Source organism: Pongo pygmaeus, chromosome 4, assembly GCF_028885625.2.
Source record: "Pongo pygmaeus isolate AG05252 chromosome 4, NHGRI_mPonPyg2-v2.0_pri, whole genome shotgun sequence".
Classification (NCBI taxonomy): Eukaryota; Metazoa; Chordata; class Mammalia; order Primates; family Hominidae; genus Pongo; species Pongo pygmaeus.
The window spans coordinates 5,461,230-5,487,908 of NC_072377.2; the positions used below are offsets into that span (position 1 = coordinate 5,461,230).

Below are 26,679 nucleotides of genomic sequence, written 5' to 3' on the forward strand. Positions count from 1 at the left end.
TTTTCCCATTTTTTTCAAGATGGGAAAGTTATTTCTTCAATAATTGCACTATGATAATTCAGTATTTCAGCTCTTTTTTGTGTAATTCTGACCACTTTATTATCACCTCTTTCTAAATGGCAGGAAATGTATTTTATTTCATCAGGTATTTTTTGAACTTTCCTATTTTGCAAAGATTACTGTAATTTAGGATGAATAAAATACAGTTCTTGGTCTTCAGAAACCTTCAGAAACTTACATTCTAATGGAGGATGCACCCGTTTTTATGAACGTACGTGTGCTATATTGTGATAAAAATACAGGAATTCCTGGGAGATGAAACATAAAGGAATTGTTTTTTGCTATCTTAGAATATTTTACTAGCAGTATGAGATGGTAAAAAAAGGTTATCAAATTATATAAATTGTAAAAAATGAGAGTTTTGTAGATTTTATGATCTGTTTTCTACAAAGCATGGTTATATATGGTTTTTGTAAGTACATAACTTTTGTTGGAATTATTCTCTGCACTATTTGAAAAATGAAGGACAGGTTGTTTGGGGATTCCGCTATATAGAGAAATCAAGGTATTTTCTATTAGTTGCATATTGCTTTGTCTTTCTTCTTTTAATTCTAATCATACATTTATTCACAGAACTCTAGAGAAACAGATATTTTGACTTTTGATACATGTTATGGTAAATGGAAATAACTCAGTAAAAAGACTTACCACTGTGTTTTAGATTGCATTTTGAATATAGTTTTCTAGTATTTATGATCTTGCCTGTATATATGTTGAACACAAATTATTGAAGATAATTGTAAAGTGAGTTTTATCTCCAGAGAAGTATCAGAAGATAAAATTCTCAGAGTTTTCTTTAATAAGTTTTACAGCTGCAGTTTGCAAGAAGGTGAGCCACCCTGTTTTCATAGTTTATGATACCACCTGTTTGAGTAGTTGATCTGAGATAGACATTTATTGGAGCAGATTTTAAGCAGCTTTGAGCAAAATGTACATAGGATTGACTCATAATATAGAATGCTGCTTTGATGCTCATAGTAAAATAAGACTCAAGTTTTCCTACTATTAAATTTTTCAGATGAATTTGTTACTAAGGTCTTGAATTACAACTGGGTGTTTCACTTTTCTGTAACTTTTACTGACTGCATTGCCATTGAAGTGAAGCTTATTGCTGTCAAATTAACTGTTGTTTACATGGTTCACACTTTAATGTGGTTGTTTATCTTCTGTTACTTTAAACAGTTGAAAATAGGCCTACATAAAATTTTGGGAATGTTTCATTCTCTGATTGGATTCATCACCCAGAAGAAGGCGAAACGTGGTTATAAACAAAGCCATAAAATTGCCTGTCACTTAAATTGAATAAATGGGTATGAGCTCAGGACTCAAGATTGGAACAGCCAGATTCTCAGCCAGGCTGTTTGAGTGATTTTTACTGTAAAGTATTCTTCAGCAAATTAAGAATCTACTTGTTTGTCACAGGGCTTTTTGGTAGACTTTTATCAGAAATAGATTACTAGGCTGGCTGCAATGGCTCATGCCCATAATCCCACCACTTTGGGAGGCCAAATTATAATAATAGTAATAGTACTATTTACTAATAAATAGTAATAGTACTAGTAATTAAACAGTAATTAAATAGTAATAGTACTATTTAATGGTAAATAGTACTATTTAATAGTAAATAGTACTATTTAATAGTAAAATTTTTATACTGTTAAATTTTTTTTTTAATTAGCCAGCTGTGGTGGCACTTAAATAGTAAATAGTACTGCTTAATGGTAAAATATTTTTTAAATTAGCCAGGCGTAGTGGCACATACCTGTAGTCCCAGCTGCTTAAGAGGCTGAGGCAGGAAGATCACTTGAGCCTGGGAGGTTGAGGCTGCAGTGAGCCGTGGTGGTGCCACTATACTCCAGCCATTATATTCCGGCCCAGGAGACAGAGTGAGACCCTGACTAACAAAAATATGAAAAGAAAAAAAAAATACTATGCCTAAGAAATAAAGGCAATGTGAAGATCATGTTGGTGTACAGAGAAATGCATTTAAGAAGATTTTTTCATCCTTTTTTTTGTTCCAAGTTAGAAATAAAATCTGAAATTATAAGCACATACATTTAATAATTCATTATAGATACTTTTCTGTAATAATGTTAATTCATTGTCTTTAGAGAGAATAGTAATCTGCATCACCAAGTGGAAGAGATGCTTCAAAAAATTTCTCCTCTACAGAAATGTCAGGAAGAACTGGGATCTTTAAAAGCAGAGCTAGAAGAGAAAAAGGTATGAACAATAATTTTCTGTGAAGATTTACGGTCAATAAATTAGGATCAGCTTATTCAGTATAATTGGGACAAGGGGGCTTTTGATGTGTTAAAGGAAATAAAGGCTAGTCAAGACTCCCAGTGTATTATTAGCTTTAGAGAACGTTGAACTAACTGCTTAGTACCTTAGTCTTTACAGTGATTATTAGCTCTGCGATACTGTGTTAGTTGCTTATACTTTTTGAGAGGGTCAGCAGAAAACGCTTCTCACTATGAATTTGTGTGGTTTTATGTGTTCTGCATTAATTGATTTTTATACCTTTGTTTTTTGCTTAAATGTAAAATAACATGCAAAAATTCAAACTTTAAATGTAGAGGAATCGTTGTACATAAGAGAGAGGGAGCAGGAGAGAATTTTATTTCTTCAGTGGCTCTGGCCTAGCTTTGGAGAGCCCAGTGGTGAATGAAGCGTGGCGTGTAGGGCTTCTGCTCTGGTATGAGTTAAGATGTCCTTTAAAGAACCTACTCTCAGAATTCATAAACTAGTCAATATTTTAAGCAATGTCTGTATACTTTACCTCTGTAACCCTAACAGCTTTGTTTGGTCCCTTTTTTAAAAAATCTCTTTTTATTTCTTTTTTTTTGGCAATCGTGTATAGTCTCTTGTGGTTTCTCATTGTCTGTGAGAGGTACACAAAAATGAGTCTTTCAATAATGCTTTTATAAGTAAGCGTTCAGGTTAGGGGTTATTTCTTTTAGGGTGTGTTTGATCTTTTTGGGTGATACTTATTAAGCTGAGATGGAGCATTGGGAGAAGATGCCCACTTCAGATATGAAAATCTGATACATATGTCTTTTCATGGAAGCTCTTCTTCTTTTCAAAGTCAAGTTGCAGTAAAACAGTTTGTTAAAAATGCTGTAAACTCGCTTTTCTATGTAAATTGTTGTTTACTCCCTACATGAATCTTAGAATTCATAGCTTTTACAGATAAAAACATTAAAGTCCATAGATTTAAGTGGTTTGCCTGAGCCAAGTAGCAGCCACCTGGAATGATCCTCCCTTCTTAACCTCTTCTCTGTAGGCGCTTCTCACGGTAGTGTTTGTGCCTCTCAGTCTTCCTCAATTTGTGCTATTTTAGTGGTGACACGTAGCTGTCTGAGGTCTTATGTGCTTTAATAGTACATACTTATTTTCCTCTTTATAGAAATTCTTACTATATGTGTAACTATGCTGTCAAAGTTAAACAAACAATCACAGTGTTCAATGACCTCTATTTGGTTATATAATCTTTTCAGCCATATTTGAGAAGAATCATGAACATTGGAGTCAGACCTTAATGATAACCCTCATTAGTTGTTCGGTTACTGTCTTTGGAAGAGTAAGTCAGCCTGTCAAACCCTGAGATTCCTCATTTGTAAAAAAGGAATAATGAAACTGTTGAGATTAAAGAAATCTCTCAGAGCTGTTGAGATTAAAGAAATGTATATTTATCATACCCTGCTAGAACTCTCAATAACAGTGTCTTTCCCATTTTATAGTAGCTGCTAGGGTGTATATATTAGTGTTCACACATTTTCGCCAGTTGTCATTAAGTATAATGATTCATTTTATATTTTTCCGTAGCAATACCATTAGCTCATATTTATTATGCTCTAATATTTCTTCAGGATATATTGAATTTTAATGAGTTGAGGCAAAAATATTAGCTGTTTGATATTTAAACCAATTATGAAGGTTTAGAATTGCAGTAAAATTAGTATATTGTTTTTAAGTTTTATAGTTTTTGTTTGATTATATTGTTAGTCATATTTCATCTATTAAGAATCTGGTTACCTCTATTAAAATATTCAGTGAATATTTTTTCTGCCTAATATCTGTTTATTTGGTTAATAGTTTATCAAAGTCAAAGCAAGTTATGACCAATGGTCAGTGACTTTCATTTTGACAATATCTGTTTTTTTTTTTTTTTTTTTTAAAGAGTTCTTTAAAGTTGTATCAGGATACTCATCAGGAATATGCTCGTGTAAAGGAAGAATGCTTGAAGAGTGATGCTCAGTGAGTAGTTACTAAATTACTATAGAAATACGGTTTTCAGTTTTGAAAATACGTAATTCTTAAGTCAATAGTGTTTTTTTTTTTTACAGTCTTTGGATTTCTTGGCCATAATTAGCTGCATGGTCTTGAACTAGTTAGTCTCTCAACCTTGGTTTCCACATCTGTAAACTGGAAGTTATATCTACTTTGAAGGGTCATAAGGAACATTAAATAAATTGTCATATGTTAAAGGGCTGCACAAAGAAAGAACTCCATAAAGGTGTTTGTCTCTGTATGTATATGCATTATATATGCATGCACATGTGTCTGTGTGTGTCTAAAGGTGTTTGTCTATGTATATAATGCATTATGTACGCATTCACTTGTGTCTGTGTGTCAGAACATAATGACTGACCCCTTGCTTTGTGCCAGTGCTTTAACCGATAGCGTGTGGAATGGGTGTCTTTGTTACTATTCATAAAAAGCGCTGTTCAAAAGCATCCCATTGATCGTTGAGGTTCATACTATAGTCATGTTATTCACAACAAATGTGAGCTATACATAAAACAGTTGAATGTAGATGTAATGAAGCAGTGACTCAGAGAGTTACCCACCTTTTCAGACTCTCAGAAATCCATCTTAAAGCAAGTGCAGCTCTTCAGCCACTGCTTCCCATACGGTGGTGCTGTGACCGCTGTTAACGCTATGCACGCTCCTGAAGAGTAACCTTAACTCATTAGACTCTGGACTGACTCTTAGAGACCATCTAGAAACTTAGCTAGTCTCATGAATGATGCCACTGCAGTTCAGGAAGGGTCCCAGATGTACTTATGGCAGAAATTTGACAGGCCCATGGCATGTGTTTCAAGTGGAAAGAACACAATTTTTTAATCCACTGTAAAGATATTTCATACTAAATAGTATATTATTCTCTCTTAGGATACTAGTTCAGACTGAACATTTGTTATACAAATATTTGTAATTTAAAAAATATGTGCCACAAATTATAAGAGCATATTTTTTCCTGTTCTACTCTTTCTTGCCATTTAACTTATACAATTTCGTTATTAGGAAGAAGAAACTAGAAGCTAAGGTGAAAAAGCTGCAAGGTAAGTGGCACTATTGTTACCTGAAGTTTTCGGTCAGTACAAAAGTCATTGGTAACTGTATGAGGAGGTACTTCTTGATCAAATAGGTGAATTGTTATGGTTTTTGATGGTACATCCATGGATGACTGCATCAAGGGGTCTATTAGAAAGAAGTGTGAATACTACACTCCTCTCAGTTACCAAATGGTAACATACAGATGGAATGTGGCAAATCTCCGAAATGTTACTGCACTCAAAGTAATCGCAGCCCATACTTTTGCTATAAAAAGCAGTAATTAATGAAAGAATTTAATTTGGAAAGTTGAATCTCATAGGGCTTTTTCTTTTTTTCTTAATGAAATAAGTAGCTGGTAGAAAGGGTGGCTACTTTTAGTACCAAGAAACTTGTATTTAGATAGTTATAACACACATACAGAGATTTCGATGAACTTTTGTACATTAGGGATTGTCCAGTTTGTACCTGATCCTCACCCATGCCCCGCCCTCTTGTTACGGGTTCTAGCCTACAGTGAGTAGTTACGAGTGCAGAGGGACCATGCGAGAATCTAAGCCCTCACATTTCAGCTAATAACCTTTCAGGAACCGGTAGGGACTGAACTCAAGATCTTTTTATTTGCTTTTTCCTCCCTTCATTGTGTGGTTGGGACACAGACCTAATACCAAGTAGAGACAAAGGGGCTCTGCCAGATCCATCCTGCACACGATCTTCCTGTCATTCCAGCCTGGACTGCAGCGGGCATCTTACCTGCTGTGGGTTTCGGTTTCTGACCCATTGTCTTGCTAGTGCTCTGCTTCAGAGATGTTTTATGTTCATTTAGAGTATGAAGTAAGAGTTTGAATTTAGTTACATCTGGGCACATAGAATAATAGTTGCTGAAAGTATTTCTAGTCACTAATTTATCTTGATTGAACCAAATTTTTTGGACTGAAACTCTAAATATTTCAGTAACAATTTTTCCTCTGATTTGATTATTGCATGAATACTGACAATATGGCAGTAAGAATGATATTTTGTGTTCTAAGTATTGGCGTCTCTTGTAAGAATATGGAGATAAGTGTCTACTGTATTTAAACAATTTTTTTTTTAATTTTTAAACTTTTTAAATTTTTTATTTGTCATATTTTATTTTATGAGATAGAGTCTCTCTCTGTCACCCAGGCTGAACAGGTGGTGCAATCTTGGCTCACTGCAACCCCTGCCTTCTGAGTTTAAGAGTTTCTCCCACATCACCCTCCTGAGCATCTGGGACTACAGGCACGCACCACCAAACCTAGCTAATTTTTGTATTTTTTGGTACAGACGGGCTTTCACCATGTTGGCCAGACTGGTCTCGAACTCCTGACCTCAAGTGATCTGCCCGCCTCAGCTTCCCAAAGTGCTAGGATTACAGGTGTGAGCCACTGCACCCAGTCACATTTTTTATTTAAAAAAGAATTTTTTTTTTTTTTTTGAGAGGAAGTCTCGTTCTGTCGCCTAGACTGGAGTGCAGTGGCGTGATCTCGGCTCTCTACAACCTCTGTCTCCCGGGTTCTGCTTCAGCCTCCTGAGTAGCTGGGCCTATGTGTCATGTGCCACCACGCCTGGCTAACTTTTTTATATTTTTAGTAGAGATGGGGTTTCACCATGTTGGCCAGGCTGGTCTTGAACTCCTAACCTCAGGTGATCCGCCTGCCTCGGCCTCCCAAAGTGCTGGGATTACAGGCGTGAGCCACCGCGCCTGGCCCACTTCTTTTATTTTTTAGAGACAGGTCTCACTCTGTTGCCTAGGCTGGAGTGCAGTGGCAAAATCATAGCTCACTGTAACTCTGCCTTCAAGTGATCCTCCAGCCTCAGCCTCCAGAGTAGATGGGACTATAGGTGTGTGCTACCACACCTGCCTTTTAAATTTTTTGTAGAGATAGGGTTGCCCAGGCTGGTCTTGAACTCCTTGGCTTGAGTGATTCTCCTGCCTCAGCCTCCCAAAGTGCTGATATTACAGGTCTGAGCCACTGTGCCCAGCTAAGGAAATTATTATTATTTTTTTGAGACAGGGTCTCACTCTGTCACCTAGGCTGGAGTACAGTGGTGCAGTCATGGCTTACTGCAGCCTCAACCTCCCAGACTCAGGTGATTATTCCACCTCCTGAGTAGCTGGGAACTACAGGTGTGCACCACGACACCCGACTAATTTCGACTAATTTTTTGTAGAGACAGAGTTCCACTATGTTGCCCAGGCTGGTCTTGAACTTCTGGGCTCAAGAGACCTGCTCATCCTCCCAAAGTGCTGGGATCACAGTCGTGAGCCACTGCAAGGAAACATTTTTAAAGAAATCTGAAGTGCCAGTGAGACTATATGTACAGGTTTTAGAACAGACTTTCTGTGAAGCAAAATGTCACCTTTATTTTTCATGTATAAAAAGTATTTTTTCTAGTAAAAAAAATTTATCGGTGTGACTTGATTACTGAGAAAAAAAAAATCCAAACTTGTTAGAGGAGTCAGGACAGGATTGTTACTGAGGTGTTTCATGGAGTTTTAGTTAGTAATTGTATATGAGCATATTTATGTAAAATCAGTACTGGTCAGATTCTTAATAGTATGTCTGGACCATTTGAGGCTTCAGAACCAAAAATGAGAATGAAGGATTACCTAAAATAGATCTCTAATAAAGGTCCTAGGGATTATGTTTAGCTAACTTGTTGAAGAGAATTCCAGGGAAGAATAACCATATCTATAATAAGCATTGAGAAAATCGCCTCTCCCCTCCCTAATAAAGATGCTATATTCTGAGATAAAATCGCATTTCTAAAATTTCTAAGACTTTAAGGTTGCCAGTGATTGAAATGGGACGGCAACTCCCTTTTATGCCTTGAATTCTTCCTTAACTAGGAGTTGGGATTGCTGTGCCTGGTTTGGAAAGAATTCTTCAGGCCTGCGCTAGTTCTGTGGTTTAAATGACAGTTAAAGAAAAAAGTATATTGCATTCAGCCGTGACGATAAAATATTGAAGGAGCAATGGCTTTTTACAAAATTTATTTCACAGTTTTAAGAAATGAGAAAAACTTGTAATAGATAAGATTTTCAGTATTTCATTAACCACAGTAGTAAAGTCAGTAAATTATTTTTCTCTCCCTGTTGCTTCATTGGACTTAAAGAGGCTGCTGTCAAGCAAACTCAGGACTTCAAGCAACTGAGAAATGAAAAGAAAATACTTGAAAAGGAATTTAAGAAGACACAGGTACTAGATGAAAGCAGCATACACACACCTTAAGTACGTGGCTCCAGGGTCTCTGTAGTGTCTCTGTGTTGTAACTCACATAGGAGTCAAGCATGAGGCCCCCTGGCGAAAACAGTCCCAGCTGCCTGTTAAGTTGCACCTGTTTTACATTTGGTCTAGAATGGCTGCACTTCTTATTCAGCATAAACACTATTAATGTTTCGTTTTCACAGGAAAGGCTTGACGAATTTTCTAAACAGAAAAATGAAAAGGGTGAGTATTCAGTTAATGCGTACATAAATTTCTTTTTGATATGTAGTATTTTATTAACTGTTTTTTCCCCATGCTTTTAGAGTTGAGACATATTGGAACACAAATTTCAAGTGATTCATATGGAAGCATAGATAAAAGTGAGTATATTGCAACTTTTGTTTTAATGTTGTGTATTGCTCTTAGTGGGTTGTGAGGCTGTGTTTTGCTCCTACATATAATTGTGAAAGTTCCAGGGCTTAGCAGATGTTTCGTTTTAGTAGAAGTCATATATTATTGTGTCTTCATTAGATCCAAATATAATCAGCTTATTGTCTTATAAAATAATACAGTGAATAAAAGAGTCAAAAATCAATATTGTTTGGGATAGGAAAACTAGTTGGAGATATAATGTCTGCTTTTTTCAATTAATGAATACAGATTTTTTCTCTGGATTATAATTTATCAAATTAATTTATTAAATTTCCTAGGTACCAAGTATATAAGAAAATGTTAAAGTCAGGCAGGAAAACTGTAGAGTTAAAGCCTTATAGTATATTATATAGTAAAGCCCTATAGTATAGACAGAAAAGTTTAGGGAAGGCCCACAATTGCAAAGGAAAGTGGTGGTCGTGGAAAAAGGGGATGTAATACAAATGTGGACACACACCGCATTACTGAGCACCGCATCTCGTAGGTGAGAAGCATTAACTGTAGAAGGTGAGAAATGAGAATTTTCACTTTAATCCTTCCATTTTTTGTGTGGCTCTGCCATTTACTTTCCTTTTTTTGTATTTTCATTTTCCTTTTAAAAATGGAAATATGAATTTGAATTTCTGCTCTATCTCACAGGTTTTTTGTGGGGATGCATTTAAAATGTTTAATTAGTAAATAATGGTATTTCATCTCACTAATGTGTTATTTTTTCTCCAAGTGGAAATTATTAAAAACATTTAAATTGTGTGCAGGTGTATGGTGTCTCTTTTAGAAGTCACATTTACCTTTTTTTCTTTAATTTTTAAAAAAAATTCAGAGTACAAGTTCATGTTTTCCTTGGTGTAAGGCTTTAACAGTTCCCACCTTTCAGCTGCCTGGGCATTGGTTGCTCACCTACCACTATCACTAGATATGATTCCATGTGCTTTTGACTAGATTCTTCATCTCTTGTGTATGGAAAGTGAGACTTTAAGTAATAGTTATTGCTGAGAGAAATAGAAGACGTGACAACATTTGTTTTCCCATTCAGTAGTCAGCGGTTGAATGGAATTATCTTCGTTTTTGGACTGACAGATTTGTTTTACAATTCAGCTATTCCCAAGCCTTACTGTTCAAAGCAGAACCCTTCTGTCCTCTTTCTGTAGTTGCTCTCTATCCCTACATTCTGTTGTATTTTTTTCAAATGACTTATTACTATCTCAAGCAAAATTGTTTTATGTTTTGTTTCTATCTACCCTCTTAATCAGGGCAGGGATATGTCTGTTGTATATTTTACTTTTCCCAAATACATAAAGTTTTTGGCAATCTGCTGGTTAGTTAGCTGTGGACCTTGATGGGTTTATCCTTACTTCTTAAGTGTATTGTTAACACTAATACTTGACTTACGGAAAAGATTTGCAAAGTAAGCACCAGAGTATTAGGTTGACTTCACTTTACAAAAAAAGGCTGTCTGAGTGCCACTTTGCCTTTCTTTTCTTTCAAATTCCAACAAAAATTTTCGAGCAGAAAAAAAAAACAAAAACAGCAGCAACTCCTGGATAGTTACAAAGATTACCATCAGTAGAAGAAATGAGGAAGATGCACAGCAGATAGTATCAATTGGTGATGAAACCCGCAATTGCAGAGAAAATAGCAGCTCTCACAAAGTAAGTTTTCATTGCAGAAGCTGCGAGTTTCCCCAAATCAGAGATGGCAGGGAGTGGGAGAAGGAGCAGGACATTAGCATTTTGCCAGGTAATTGATTAAAGGGTGAAAGGAATGCCAACCTTCTGGTTTCAAAAACTGTTTCTGGCCTTTGCTCATAAACTGTGGCCCCAGTTTCGTTTTCTAAAGTTTTAGCTATGACATTGGAGCTCCTCAGAGTGGGCGTGGATATCAGAAAATTGGGTAATTATGGCCACTTGAAGGGCTAGCCCCTCCTGTTCCCAGAAAACAAGATGTTTATATACTCCATGTAAACCCTCACAACTGCATCCACTTTCCACTGCTTCCCCTGTAAGGCAGGGTCCCACAGATTTATGAAATGAGAATCTACATTTACTGCTAAAGGAATAGCACTAAAAATGTAGGCTGAAGAAATATACTTTGTCTACCAAAGATGTTCTGCCTAAACTCTCATCTAAAACTTAGAGAAAAAGCAGTGAGAAAAAAGAGAAAAGCAACAGACGCAAGAAGACTGAGAGAAACAGTTTTTAATTATGAATGAGAAGGAAATGCTGAAAACTGATTACATTTCCTTTAGAGAAAATCTAAGAACATGTCCATAGCCTGCTGCTATGAAATTGAACCAGCTGGGGATCTTGAAAATTAAAAATCCAATTGCATAAATAAAATAAACCCAGTAGAAAGGTGGAAATACTGGATGAACAAATAAAAGATCAATTAAGTTGATCCTAGAGACTGAATCCTAGGCGGTTGAGAACATCATACAAAGGGACAAACAAATTAAAGATATTAGAGAAAATAACAAGATTTCGAGGATAGAGCCAGATGTTTCAATATGCATCTCCCAGGACTTCTCAGAGGGGAGAACAGAAACATAAGGAAAGGAGGTGATCAAGAGATGACAGAAGGGAACTTTCCTGAGCAGAGAACACATGGAATATTCATATTCATAGGGGCCACCAAGTGTTGAGTGTGATTTTTGTGTACAGTCTCCATCTCTGACACCTTCGTAGGAAATATATCTAAAATCAAATGAAACAGACTGAATATTAGAGGGATGGATAAAAATATTCGAAGCAATGCTGACATTAAAGCAGTCATGTAAGGTAAAAAATAATAAAAGCTTAGAAATGAATTTACATGATTGAAATGTTGATTAAAAGTATAGTTTGCCAAGAAGATACTGCTAGTATGTACCTAAGAGTGTGAAACGATGTCAAGCAATACTCTTGGAAATCTAGGGGGACTGGCCAAATTTATTTTCGTCGTGAGAGACTTCACAATGTGTTTTAGAAAGAGAGAGCAAAAGCAGACAAGGGATGGAATTGGAATCACAGTTCCAAATGGATAATTTATATACAACTCTTTGTAAACCACACACCTGGAGTTTGTTAAAATACTTTTCAAACATATAAAAGTTGACTAGTAAGTGAACAATAAAAAATACCTACAATTTAATATGAGCTTTTAATAAAAATCCCCCTCCCTCTGCAAAAACAAAACCTGCAAAACTTACCTAATAACTCACATAAGACACACAAAAAACGTCTCTTTGGTAACAGAGAAGATAAGAACTGAAATACTAAACTGTTTTGAAAGTAAACAGTAGGGCAATATTTATTAAAATCTTTAAGATGTAGCCAATTCCTTCACTATTCAAAGGAATATGTTAAGGCCTTACGTGATACATTGTCACTTTAGAAAATAAATAGGGAGAATGAAGTGTTTAACTGAAGGAAAAAATTGATGAAAATGCAAACTTAATGAAATAGGAAACAAAGCAATTGATTTAGGACAATTAAATCTGATAGCTGGTTCTTTGTAATGCTAGTGAAACCAACAACTCTTTGGTAAACTTTGATTAAACAAACAAACAAAAGAAGGAAAAACAGCACCAGGATTGAGAAACAGGTAAAACTACAGTCGAGAAATTTCGTAATTCACAAGTTCATATTCAGATGTGAAAATGTAAGTAGAATGGTCCATTTTCAAGGAAAACATGCTCAAATTGACTCAGAACAATTGCTGCAAACCTGAACAAAAAATAGGAAGAAATTTTTAACAATAGTTAAAGATCTAACACCATAATAAATCCAGATAATTTATAGGTGAGCTTTGTAAACGTTCAGTGAAAAACTAGTGTCTCTATTAATTTTTTTGTTTCAGAACTTAGAAAATAAGGAATGTTTCCATTTTATTCTCTTAGGCTAGCATAATGCTGTACCAAAATCAAATAGCATGTACACATGTTCTCAAGATTCAGGACTCTTGTGTTGTTAATATAGCTGCAAAAATACTAAATAAAATTTTAAGAAATTAAATCCACAAATAATTTAAGAGTACAGACAAATCATGCTTGAAGATTTATCTCAAGAATACTACAGCTGGGTCAGAGAATGTTGTGATCATCTCAATTCAGCACTTAGTCCCAATTTCAAAAAATTGATGAGGTAATAGAAAAAAATTTTAACTTGAGAAAGGTGGAACATTCAAAGTATAGTTATTACTGTCAAAAACAAGGCAAGCATGCTTTTTGTTTGTTCCATTTTTTTTTTTTTTTTTGTACTGGAGGCCTGAACCAGTGCAACAGAATAAATGCCGAAGAGTAGGATCTGTGAATACTAATGAAGAAAAGTTGAAATTGTCATTATTTCAGGTGATACTACTAATGTAGAGAATTTAAAAGACTCAGCTAAAGTTGGAATTAGAAGTAATAGAGCTTGGTAAAGTGCTGGCATATACAATGAACATATACATTGTACCGTTATTAACCTGTTAGAAAAGGAATGGAATAAGAACAACCCATTCTGAAGTGGCACCTGAACCAGCAGATGTCTAAGAAAAGACCTGAAAGCAGTATACAGTGTTTCTGAGGAAAACTGAAACATTCCTTAAAAGCGTTAAGGAAGACCTGAGTACATAAACATGTTTCTGGATGAGAAGGTTCAAAGCATAAAGATGTAAAATTTCCCTAAATGTATTTATAAATATACAGAAATATTCAAAGTCCCATAAAGGTTTTCTGTGGAAGAGGACAAGCAGATGGTTTATAGGGAAAAGTGTATGTTCAGAATAATACAATTTTTCAACAGGAAAAAACTGAATAAGGATTATGCTCTAACAGATATTCAATAACCTACCCTGATTAAAGAAGTGTGGTATGGATACAGAAAATGACAAAGCAATGAAGTAGAAAATAAATTTCATAAATAAACATGTAAGTCCTTAAATATTCATACATGCCTTAGAGTTTGATAAAGGAAGAATTTTAAAGGATTAGGGAAAGTTGTGCAATTCACTTTAAGGAGGTGTTATCTTCACAACTAAGTATGAAGTTAACGCTGAAGATTTTTTTTCTGCTTTGTTGGGAATAGAGTGCTTTTATTTATTTATTTTTTTGGGTCAGATTAGCAGTAATGAATGCTCAGTTACAAAGGCATAGCTCTGGGTGATAGCCTCCATAAGAATGGAAAAGTAACTTTTTTTCTTTTTTTTTAAGGTTCCTTGTTTGCTGCTTTGGGTATACGTAATAAGCAGGGATCCTGGTCAGGTCATTTAAGCAAAGGGGATTACAGTATTTGGAAGCAGGCTTTTGGGTAGGTTATATCACAATGTAGATAAGCTACTCGATCACAGAATTTTGGAACTGAAAAATGGATATGGCTCACACACAGTGGCAATCAGAAGGTTGTTTTGGCTCAGGAGAGTTGGCAGTGTCCAGCCTTTCACACTTACCTGTGAACTGTCCTCCACAGTTGTCCTGTCCCGTTTCTGTGGACTTCAGTTTTTGGAGCAGTGCAGTCTGCCAGCTTAAGTAGAGCTCATCTCTTACAAAATCTGTGATTCCCTGAGACATTTGGGTTTTTAAAGTTTGATCTTTTAAGCTTCTCTTGAACTAGATTAAAGATTTCACTAATATCAGTAAATGCTTAAGGTTAATTAAAAAACTTGAGTTCAAGGAAACGCTAATAAAACTTTTGAGATGGCCTGAAAGTTGTATACATATACTTAAGCTACTTTTAGTTGAATTTTAATTCGTATGGGTTGTCTTTTAGTGCACATTTCACCACAAGCTATTCATAGTTATATTTTCATAAATGCTTTTTGCTTTAGAAGGTTTTGAAATTTGTGTTAATGTAGAAAAGCTTTAAAACCATAGTATAATATTCTTAATGTTACATTTATTTCATTAGGGCTGTCTTAGTTACAGCATCCCTTGGCCTTTCAATTTGAATTACTGGTTCTTAACTATTTTAGGAATTTACATCTCTTTGAAAATGTGTAAAAATTCCAAAGGTTTTACTTTCCTTATAAAAGTATGTGCTTCTCTGTCTGCTCGTGTGTGTGATGATCGGTTCCTATCCATATGTTCATATGCACACATTCCCGTACCGTCTCCCCTCAAGTCCATTGATGGATTATCTGTAATCCCTGAACTCCCCAGGTTAATTACAGCATGGTTAAGTCTAACCTCTTATAACTGAGGGATGCTTCTCTACTCCTTGTAAAATACATAGAGCCCAGATCCCTTATCAGTTATTAACTGTGCTTCCTTCCCCCATCTCAAAGCACTCTCTGGTGAAGATATGTGGGCCAAAGATTCATTTGTCCCATGCATATATAAAGAGGTAATAAAAGCCTTTAGCAGCAAGTACACATGGTCTTTTGAATCCCCTGCCTCTGCCACCAAATTTTTTTTAGAAAAAGCAAACAAATGTACCTTCAGCCTTCAATTTTTAGCTAAAGTATTGCAGACCTTTTTATCAATAACTGACTGTATTATGTGCAATGGTTGAGTTTGGGGAAGATGTTTATCTAATTTTCTAAGTCCCTAATAAACCCTGATTTCACAGAAGTATGTTTTGGCCTTGTGTACAGTGAGCCAAATGACGTGACTTTAATGCTTTACTCTGTTTCACAGGAAAAGTAAAACTGCTTCTGAAGGAACTCTGGCTCTGTGTAAACACAACACACAGACTACCTGGTGAAGGCAGCAGATGTGTCCCAGGTGAGAGAGAAGCTTACAGAAACGGATTTCATATGTGAAAGTAGAGAGGTTAACCATAGGCATAGCAGCCGTTAGTTTTTAATAGCTCCTGATTCTAACATTGAAAGAATGAAGTAAACTAGAATGAGTACTTTTAATTATACAAAACTCGTTTCCCTTCAGTGTGAATGTTAATCCCAGTAAATACGTTTAGCTTTCATCAGAGAACCTTCAAAAAAAACGAGAAGGTCAAGTAGCAGAGGCATACCTGGCAGGTGGAGAGGGGATACTTGAAGGATGCAGTTTCTTCTGAATCATTTCATGAATTTGATCAATCTGTGAGCACTTTAGCTTCGTTTATTTTTAGTGTAATTTATCAGTTCCTTTGGTTGAACATCTTGACTCTCAGAGTATCATGGGGGCATTCTAGCACATTCCCAGTTACAGTCGATTTAGCTATCCTGAGTAGAAGGGGAGAAGATAGCTGTCTTGTATAAGATTAAAGTGCTTCTTATTTAACTTTTTGTCATTTTACTAATTTCTTATGATTAGCTGCTGTAAATTCACAGGTCATTGAGGTTCTAAATCTATGGAAACCTCCACCTTATTTTCCTCTCAGGCTTCTAAAGACAGTTTCCTTGGAAAAAATGTTAAGGGACAAGTTACTGATTCTTATATGGTAGATTCAGAACTTGTCGAGTGTACGGAGGCATATTTGATGGGGTTTCTTTAGATGTTTCCCTCGGTTCACCTGCCAGGTACCCATTGGTGTTAACCACATGGTGCCCTCAACTCTTAAATTGGTCACCTCAGTTTATAATTTATCAATTCATCTGTTTAGGCAGAAGCAACCGGGGGATGCTTTTTGGCCTTCTATATCAATTAGCATTCTATTTTAAGCATTTGATTTTATGTTGTCAAGCTGTTATTAAAAGAGCTGTTCTTCATTTCATAATCTAATGTTTGCACTTAAAAATATGCTTTTGAGGGGTAAATATATTACGTTAATTTTTCCAAAGTAGAAGGGAAAACATGGTATCTTTGGAATCTTATTATACCATAAGACATATTCTTTTGTTTTAACTTTTTATTTTCATATGAGGATGGTTATAAAAATAGTTCAGAGAATCCCCATGGATCCCTTAGCAGATTGCAGGATTTTTAACATTTTCAGTTACCAATGATCAAAACCAGGACATTTGGTACAACCCTATTAACTAAACTGTGAATTCCACAGTTTTCCCCAGGTATCCTCCTTTCCTTCCAGGATGCAGTACAGGAACCCACGTTGCCTTTAGTAGTCATCTTGCTTTCTCCTCCTCCAGTCCAAAAGTTCCTGTTTTTTTTTTTTTTTTTTTTTATCTCTCATGTCTTTTACACTTTGGGAGAATATTATTTTGTAGAATAATTTTGTAGAAAGCCCATTGTTTTGGCTTATCTGATGTTTTCTCATATCAGATTGAGGTTGTGTATTTGTGGCAAGAACGTCACAGTGGTGATGTTTCTCTTTGCTCAGGGAGTTGTTCTAGGGATAGGTGATGTGGATATGTATTATCGCTGGGCTCTAACCTTGATCACTTGGGTAAGGTGGTATCTGCAAGTTTTTATGTTGTAAAGTTACTCTTTTTTTCCTAATGAATCAACTTGAGAAAGATTCTTTAATGTTGTGCAAATATTCTGTTTCTTTCCAGTTGTCACCTGCTGATTTTAGCCTACAGCAGTGGATCTTGCCTGCTATAATTACTGCTTTAGTGTTTGCCAAATAGTGATTTTTTATTTGTCTCATTTCATCTGCATTCATTAATTGGAATTCTTACGTAAGGAAGAGCTGTTCCTTATCTACCGTTTATTACTTGTTTACATCAGTATAGTCTCATAGATATTTATTGTATTCGTAAATAATAATTCATTGCTATCCTTTTAGCTTTGGTGGGAGCTTCTTCAGATTGGCTCTGGGCCCTTCATAAATACTCCATTTTTTTTGAGTTGTTTACTTCTGGTACCGCAAGATGTTTCCATCTCTGCTTGGATTTTCCCTTCCCAGCTGTATAATCAACCGCTTATCCAAGGAGCCCTGGATCCTCTATAAAACTTACTTTTAAAGCTGGCAAATATAATAAATGGTTATGGAATCAAATGTTTTTGTTAATAATTAGTACACCTGAAGTTCACCAAAATCAAGACGAGGATTAGGTTTTTATAGGAACTTTTCTGTTGCATTATCATACTGAGTATTCATAGACCTCATCAGATCTTTCAGTTAGAGAGCATTGTACAGATTTGGCCATGGGTAGGCTTGATATTAGTTGATTTCAAATCACTTTTTGGACAGAAAATAGTGTTCTGTATCAACCTATAGGCACAAAGTTGTTTCTCTGCCAGATTCTGCTGTTTGTATGGGAGGATTCACCCAGAGACCGAGTGAGCCAGCAAGGCCCGTTTTCATGGCTGTGGATGCCTTTCCAGCTGTGTCATCCATCCACCCACCGGTCCGTCTCACCTGTCTGTCTCACTTTTCTTACTGCAAGGCTAGCATACTTGTATGAAATGTATTGATTTTCTAGGATAATGTTTAGAAAGCGATTGGTTGCCTTTTAAAAAACGTTTCTGCTTACTTGAACTTAATATTTCAAGCATTTTGAACTGTTGTAATAAGGTTTCTTTTTTTTTTTTTTTTTTTAAGTTTTCTTGATATTGTAAATACCTGATACCTCCTTTTGTTCCCCCACACAGAAAAACCTGCCAAAGCAATCACCAGCTCCAGAGTGCCTGGGGAAGATGGTACGCTACCTCCAACACAAGGCAGCCCTCTCAGGACCTCAAATGTGCAGACATGCCTCACAAAACTGTCCATGGAGATAAAGGAGGACTTTTTATGTCAAAATGTGGAAAAACAGAGCTCCAGTGGAACAAATTGTAGTTCTGACCATGTTTTTAATGAGAATGGAAATCTTGAGGTTTTAGTACAAAGTCATCATGACGGTGGCAGCACTGAATTTGTTGATCATGATCATTTTTTTGATGAAGATCTTCAAGCTGCAATTGACTTCTTCAAACTTCCCCCTCCTCTTCTGTCGCCAGTGCCCTCGCCCCCTCCGATGTCATCACCACACCTGGGTTCCTTACCTTCTTCATTTGCACCTGTGAGTTTTGCTCTCTGAATTTGAATTACCAAGTGGGTACATTGTCTATCCTAATATGTCCTTGATGCTCAAAGGATATTAGTGATATTCTTGCACAGATTATTCATTTTAGCCAATTTTGTTAGGGGGTAACATGAGGATTTTAAAAAGCATGCCACTACCCTTTGGATCAACATATATGATATGAATTTTTTCACTTTGTATTAGGGTTGCATTTTGGTAGTCTTTATCCACAGCCAAATTACAAGTTTTCTATAGGAAGGCTGTGTCTTAATTGTTTTTATCTCTTGATATGGAATGACTGAATTAAACACATATTTGTATACGTGGAGTTATATAGTGACAGGAAAATCCATGTATATAGCATCCATGCCCCTTAACCTGGTGTAGCCGAGTTCTCTACCTTTATTTGATGAATTCATCATCTTTTGTGTTTGCTGAATGGTTTATAGTAGTTTCTTAGGAAGTTAGTCTTTATGAAGCAGATGTATATGTTTTTGGCTTAAGGAGCAGATATATGTTTTGCTCCTGGAATCAGTTTCTTTCTTTATGAAAACACCATGTGTGCCTGTTACGTTCCAGGGACCAGGCTAGACACTGGGTGTGCAGAGGTGACGAAAGATGCCATTGCCTCTCAGTGGGCTTCATTGTGTGGAGGTGGGAGCAGTAAAGGAGCAAACAGATTCATTGCTGTGTAGAGCCCTGCAGTGGTGGAAAACACGCGGCTTGGGAGGATAAAGAAAAGCAGCTCAGTCCTGAATGGAGGCCAGGGCAGGTTGGGGGACAGGCAGGATTCTTCTGAAGATTTGATCCCCACACTGAGTTTTAAGGCGTGAGTAGGGGTGCTTCAGGTGGAGGAGCTGTTCTCACAAGAATGTAGAAGCAAGGGTGAGCTCTGTGTGTGGTAGATTCATGCAGGTGACACTGGGAAAGGCCATGTGCATCCTCCCAGGGAGTTCCCACTTTATCCTGAAGTGGGGAATCTTTGATGAATCCAAAGACATAGACTGAAAGATAGATTTTTATTTGAAAGTTTCATTTCAATATGAATGAGTAGGGAGTGGGGGGATAGTCAGAAAATAGACAAGACCACAGGCAGGGTAGCGGCTTAATAAGCAGCTCACTTAAAATTTTTTTTTTTTTTTTTTGAGACAGAGTCTCACTCTGTTGCCCAGACTGGAGCACAGTGGCGTGATCTCAGCTCACTGCAAGCTCCGCCTCCCGGGTTCACGCCATTCTCCTGCCTCAGCCTCCTGAGTAGCTGGGACTACAGGCACCTGCCACCACGCCCGGCTAATTTTTTTGCATTTTCAGTAGAGATGGGGTTTCACCGTGTTAGCCAGGATGGTCTCGATCTCCTGACCTTGTGATCTGCCTGCCTCAGCCTCCCAAAGTGCTGGGATTACAGATGTGAGCCACTGCGTCTGGCCACAGCTCACTTAATTCTTGATACCTGAACCTAAGTTGTGGCATTGGTGTTAAAGAGGTGGGAACTGGTTTGAAAAATGTTACGAGGTCAAATTAGCAGCATTTGGTGACATTTTTAATGTGGCAGGGGAGATGGAGGAGTCAAAGATGTTGAAAAATAGCAAATATAAGAAGAGACCCTGTTTGGGAGAATAATGTATAGAATGTTAGGTATGAGGTATGCATGTACACAGGCGAGATACTGGAGGGAGGCTGTGGTGGTGCACAGACGTTCAGGACCTGCCAGCACTTGAGTGCAGCGGAAGTCATGCAGCTCTGATGTCATCCAGTAAGAGTATGGAAGAGGAGAAGATGGAGTCCCAGTCAGGACCCTGGGGAACCATCCCTATGTAAGTGACAAGTAGAAGAAGTGTGAGGAAAGGAGATTGAAAACAAGGGCAGAATAGATGAAAGCCAGGAGATGGTGGTACTCTGGAGTTCAAGAGGAAAGAATTCTTTCAGTAGGAGCAAGTTGATGTCAGCAGCTGTTAATCTTCACCAGTTCACTGTTCTCTAACAGAATAGAGACAAGGTGGTTGATGCCGTCAGTGCACGCCAAGTGGGCCACATGCTCTAGGCAGTTAACTCAGGAGGAGACGAGTTGGGGGTCAGTGAAAGGTTCTGGAGCAGAGGTGGCTGGAGAACAGGCTGGGAGGGAGAAAGCGTTGTAAGGGTAGCACAGGTGTGGTTGATGACATCAGTCAGGCTGTGAGGACATGTTGGGGAGGAGATATGTGGTGGGAGATACCCACAAGACTGCACCCCTCCCCCACTGCACAAGGCTGTACCGGGCACAAGTCAGACACACCAGAGAGAGAGGAAATAGAGAGTTGTGAAGCCAGAGGCCAGCAACCTGGGTCAGAGCCTTTGTTACTAGATGATGGGGAAGTAACAGTGTGCAAGTAGGAATGTTTGAAAGTTAAGAGAAACATAACCCTGTGTAGAGTGGGGTGTGGCACTTGGAAGCATGTCTGTTATTGGGGGAGGTGTCTCTGCGGGGTGCTGGGCACCCTTAAGGAGAGAGCAGAACAGTGTTGGACCAAAGCTGGAGAACTCCCCACCCACCACAGAGATTCCAGGCCCTAGCCTGCCCCTGCTCAAATGTGATTGTAAAGATTCTTCAGGAAACATGTACTTTTAAAAAATAATGCACTTAATTGATAGTCATGTTAATCTGTTGAATTAGTGTTTGACAAGTATAATTCATATTTTTAAAGGAAACCTACTTTGGAGAGTATACAGATTCCAGCGATAATGACTCAGTCCAGCTTAGAAATTCTGCTGAGTCTGTTTCAGAAGATGATACAACTGAATCACATTATTTTGGCTCATTGAGAAAAAATAAAGGAAGTGGTACAGGGGAGGAAAAGCCCAAATCACACGAAGCTATCCAAGCTCTGAATACATGGGAAGTAAATAAAGTGACAACTGCTGGACTGGAGACTTTCACAGCAACACTGAGAGAATCTTCTGCCACACACTCCTTAGTTGGTGAAAAACACTGGACCACAGCATCTCGATCCATGAGTGATAGAAAAAGAGACATTTTACATGAGACAAAAACACAGATGGAGGTTAGGGAAATAGATAAGTCAGTGCAAACTGAGAAGACCATTCATAAACTCACTCGAGGTCTGTGCGTTGAGAGATTGTCTGCCAGCCCTGCACAAGAGAAGGAAGCTGCCCCTGGGAAGTCTGAGTTGTGTTCTTCTCCTCTTGGCAAAAGGCCATTAAATGAACTCATGGAATCTGAAGGAAAAACCCTATTGTCTAAAATGATAGGATCGCCCAAATCAGAGTTTACTAAGTGGACACGAATTAATGAAATCACTTCTGAACCAGACCGTATCACAGTTTCTGGCCATTTTCACAGACTATCTAGAGAATTGGAAAAGGAAAAAGAAGATACTCAAGGGTTCACTTTAGGAGAATCGCCTGAATCAGAAGATGATGACTCAGGTGATGGCATGGATGTAGCAGGGCTTGACGTTGAAACCAGTTTTTCTTCCTCTTCTACCTTGGTAGCATTGTCTGTTGGCAGTAATCCCCAGTCTTCTTCTGGGTTAGACTGTGGTAATGATACAGATATTACTACTAAAGTATTCTCTACTGAACCGCATCATTCAGAACATAAACTGCAAACTAAAACTTTAAACACATTACATCTGCAGTCTGAGCCACCGGAGTGTTCTGTAGGAGGAAACAACTTGGAGAATAGCTTGTGTGCCTTGAACCCTGAATTGGGAGCATCTAATTTTAATGATCAGAAGAGCAGTGGGATAGAATATACAAAAGTAGTAAAAGGCTTGACCAAAATACATTCACCTCCTCGGTCAGTATTTATGAAAGCAACAAAAGATGGGCAATGTGAAAGTCAAGATCCAAGAATTGAGCTCACACTAAATAAGCCAGATTTCACATCATTAATAGGTTCTCAGGCTGCCTTGATCAAGAGTGGTTTGGGTTTTGTTAAAAGTACTTCATGGCACCATAGTGATTTATTAAGGAAAGGTAGCGAAGAAAGTCTGAGAGCCAAATCAGAACATGAACAGAAGACTAGCCATCAGTTACAAAAGGCAATGCCATGCCTACAAAGTAGAGGACCAACACCCAAGCCTGATCTTCTTAGAGAAAATAACAATCCTGTAGAATTCAAGACCACTGCATCGGTGTTGCCTAATCAAGTATCAGTTATCACAAAACAGACAAGACCTGAAAAGGTTCAGAGTGCCAAATTGGAACACTTGAGGCCACATAGGGATGAGCCTACTTTAGTAACAGAAAATAGTGGCAACAAAACTGGTATGTCAACTATAGCAAAATGTGATGGGGAAAGAGATGATACAACACAAAACATCATGGAGGTGGCTGCTGTGAAAAGCATTTCACCAGAAGTTTCTGCCTCTAGGAGAAAATTAGATTTTAATTCTCCAGGTGGTTCTTCACCAGTAGAAAATTCTGATTGTTCCACAAATAGCAGATTATCTTTCTCTTCTGAAAACATCCTCATCCAAAACCAAGACATTGTGAGAGAAGCTGCAGTGCAGGGAGATGGGCAGAAGCAAAGGCAGCCTCGGACCACAGATCTGGACTCCAGTGGGACACATGGCAGTGAGGTGCTTCCAGCCACAGAAGTGACCATGTCAGGAGGTTTTTCTGTTGAAGAAACCAGCTGTGGAGACACAGGGAGATCTGGTGGTGAGGCCCTGGCTGTTGCAAATGATTCTACTAGCACACCACAAAATGCTAACGGACTTTGGAAATTGAAATCTATAACTCCCGGTGGTGCTTTGCCTGAGTGTTTTGGTACCACAGACACTACTTTTTCTTCAGCATTTTGCAGAAAACATGGAGAGACACAGGATACCTCCCAAAGTAGCCTGCCTGGTACCTTACATTGTTACACAGGCATTCGAGAGGGGGGAGACGACACTGAGGTAGAGAGTGAGGCATTTAGCTGCAGTGAGGGGAGCGAACAGCAAGATGCTCCTGATGACCCACAGAAAAATTTAGGAGATACAGATGCTGGTGTAGCCGAGGTGAGACCTTCCTTAGAGGTAGGTTATTTGACGTCAGCTCTGCAAGATTTTAACATAAGTACTTTTTCTGAGCTGGATAGACTTTCCACATCAGAGGTTGTGATGTTTCTTGAGAGCTGCCAGTTAGGGGATTATAGTTCAGGGGACTCTGTTTCTGAATGTTCTAGTAAAGGAACCTTAAGTAAAGAAATGAACAAAGAATTAAAGGCAAGTGAAATAGGAGAAAAATACAGAAAGCAACCCTGTGAGGAAGAAACACTTGGAACCTGTGAAGAGTGGATTGAATCAGAGGAAGATGATTATTCGTTAAAAAATACAAGTCAGCTCACTCAGTGTTCTTTGGAAACTCTGTCTGAGGTTCTGACCAAGATTAGGCAAGAACTTCAAACAAATTCCGAAGATTGCAATGGTAAAGATACTGGCAGTTTATTGCTCTTAAATATAAATAACAGCATGACCACTGAGAATTTAAAAGAGAAAAGTCCATTTCGGGAAACGACTGGCTCCTCATCACATGCTTCAGAACCAACCCCACAAGCAGCTGCCTTGGACACTGAGGGCAGCTCTCCCATCAGCGGTAGGCCTCAGAATGAAAACACTCAGAGCAGACCAGAGGCCAGTTCAGATGCAGGCAGGCAAACCGATGGTGGGGAAGAAGACCTGCCAGAACCTGTGGAGCCATCAGCCTTGTGCTCTGACTCTGTAATGGAGCCATTGATAGAGCAAAGTTCTAACTGTGAGGCCGAAACAACATTTCAGTGTCAGATAGCAACAGTGACCTCAGAAGTTATAAACGTACTTATAAATAAGGATCAGAATCTGGTCATTGAAAAGGGGGACAACTGGACAATCATCAGTGGTGTGGCTGTCCTGCCACATGTGGACCAGGTCGCACTGTGTGACATTCCTGGAGACATCCCTATTTCTCAGGATCAAGGAGAGCTGGAAGCCGGTTGCATCCCAGTGACTTCTGCTGAGAAGTCCCCAGAGGCCAGTCACACTGGCCCTGCATTTCAGGAGGCTCCATGTGGCAATAATCTTTCATGTCCCCAAGAGGATGTTTCAAGCAGTGGTCAGAGCACCAACTTTGATAAGAGTCGTTTGCGAAATAGACCCGTTAAACCTAGTATATGGATTAGTTCTCAAATCTATGATCAAAACTTCGAGACTCAGATTGTTGCGTCTGATCACACATATTATAACTCAAAACTAGAGCCATCTGGCAAAAATAAGAATCGATCAAAGATTTCAAACAAAGATCAGTCAAACAAACCAGTAAAAACTTCAGCGTCGAGCAGAGGTGAAACTCATCAGAGTGAAGTTGCTCAGTCATTTTCAGGGGAAAAAGCTAATACAAAAACTCAAAGAAGCCAAACTCAGACCATTTTAGCAAATGCTGATACATCCACTCCTACAGATTGTTCTCCTGACACACTGAGTAAAATACGGCAAGAGGTGGGGCCTCCTTTGCCGCCTCTGCTTGCTCCTCTGATAGCTACACCTCCAAGGACTTCACAGCCACTCTCTCCACTGATATCGAGTTCTAGTCCTTCCTCACCAACCTCTCCTGTCGGCCAGATTTCTCCCTTATGTGAAACCCCAGTGCCTCCTGTCATGTCTCCGTGGCCAGAGGACCCCAGACATGCCTCTCCTCCAGATCCTTCTCCATCTCCATCTGCAGTTTCAGCCAGTGAGAGGGTAGTGCCGTCTCCTCTGCAGTTCTGTGCGGCCACACCGAAGCACGCACTTCCTGTGCCTGGCCGACTGCCACCCTGTGCATCTGGCCATGCCGCTGTGGGAGGGCCTCAGGAGAATTCTGTGAAAATCCTTGACACCATGTACCCAGAGTTATCTGCCAGGGCCCGGACCCTCAACATCCTCAAAGGGAATATTCAACTCACACGAGGTCCACCTGCTGACTGTAAGAATTTACCGGGACCTGCCAGTGCTATGATAGGATTCAAAACGATCACTTCAGCAGCAACTGCTTTTGTCAAAACTGGGAGCAGCTCTGGTGGTGACTGTAACGAAGACAAGTCAAGAGATTTGGGGACTCAGCAGGATTCAAGCGGGAAAAGAACACTGTCAACGTCTACACTGAGAAGTGCTAAGAGACTGCGCCTAGACACTGGGTCCCCAGAACCAGAAACCAGGGGAGTCACTGCAGAAGGAATCCACAAGAACCTCCCAAGGAGCCTCCCTCCAGCTGAAGTTGCAACAACAGATGAGGAAAGAAGTTGTTCTAGTCCAGCCATCAGTGCAGTTTCACAGTTGCCTTTAAGCCCAAAAGAAACTGTGGAGTCCCATGATAAAGCCATAGCTAATGCCCTGAAGAAAATTGCAGAGTTTTCTTTTGATCTGTTACCTGTCATTCGTAGTCATGTATATGTGGGAAATATCTCCAAAAAGCCCGTAATGAGAGATCAAGAGAAAGAAGTTGTTTATGAATTTAGCACAACAAAAAAGGTATGTGGCTGCTCTTTTCTAAGTGCATTAGGGATTACATGTCCTCAAAGACAGATGCTGTTTACTGTCAGCAAAATGTGTAGATGACCATGAACAAAAGTTTTACTTCAAGGATAAGAGTTATCCATGTAAACATTACGACTATATTTCTAGCCAGCATTTTACAGATTTAAAATACGATAAGATGCTGGAGATTTGGTCATTTCTATTCATTAAATTGCTTAAAATTTTTTTAAAGTGTCTGTCAGGACTAAAATTACATATATCCACTTGATCCTGGCATGTTTAGAGGCTTAAAATTATTTTCTTCAAAGCTTTAAATTATCACATAATTTTTCTTTTCC

At 38.3% G+C, this 26,679-nt stretch overlaps 1 protein-coding gene across 1 annotated transcript in view; it reads left to right on the forward strand.

Annotated features, from left to right (window-relative positions):
* ICE1 (interactor of little elongation complex ELL subunit 1) overlaps nucleotides 1-26,679 on the forward strand; it is a 67,901-nt gene that overhangs the window by 16,244 nt on the left and 24,978 nt on the right. Inside the window, exons 4-13 of the mRNA XM_054488136.2 lie at nucleotides 871-889; nucleotides 2,172-2,283; nucleotides 4,244-4,320; nucleotides 5,371-5,408; nucleotides 8,542-8,624; nucleotides 8,837-8,876; nucleotides 8,957-9,013; nucleotides 15,655-15,741; nucleotides 18,454-18,863; nucleotides 21,548-26,335. Coding sequence (XP_054344111.1) covers nucleotides 871-889; nucleotides 2,172-2,283; nucleotides 4,244-4,320; nucleotides 5,371-5,408; nucleotides 8,542-8,624; nucleotides 8,837-8,876; nucleotides 8,957-9,013; nucleotides 15,655-15,741; nucleotides 18,454-18,863; nucleotides 21,548-26,335 — 5,711 coding nt within the window. The remainder of the gene's footprint in view (nucleotides 1-870; nucleotides 890-2,171; nucleotides 2,284-4,243; nucleotides 4,321-5,370; nucleotides 5,409-8,541; nucleotides 8,625-8,836; nucleotides 8,877-8,956; nucleotides 9,014-15,654; nucleotides 15,742-18,453; nucleotides 18,864-21,547; nucleotides 26,336-26,679) is intronic.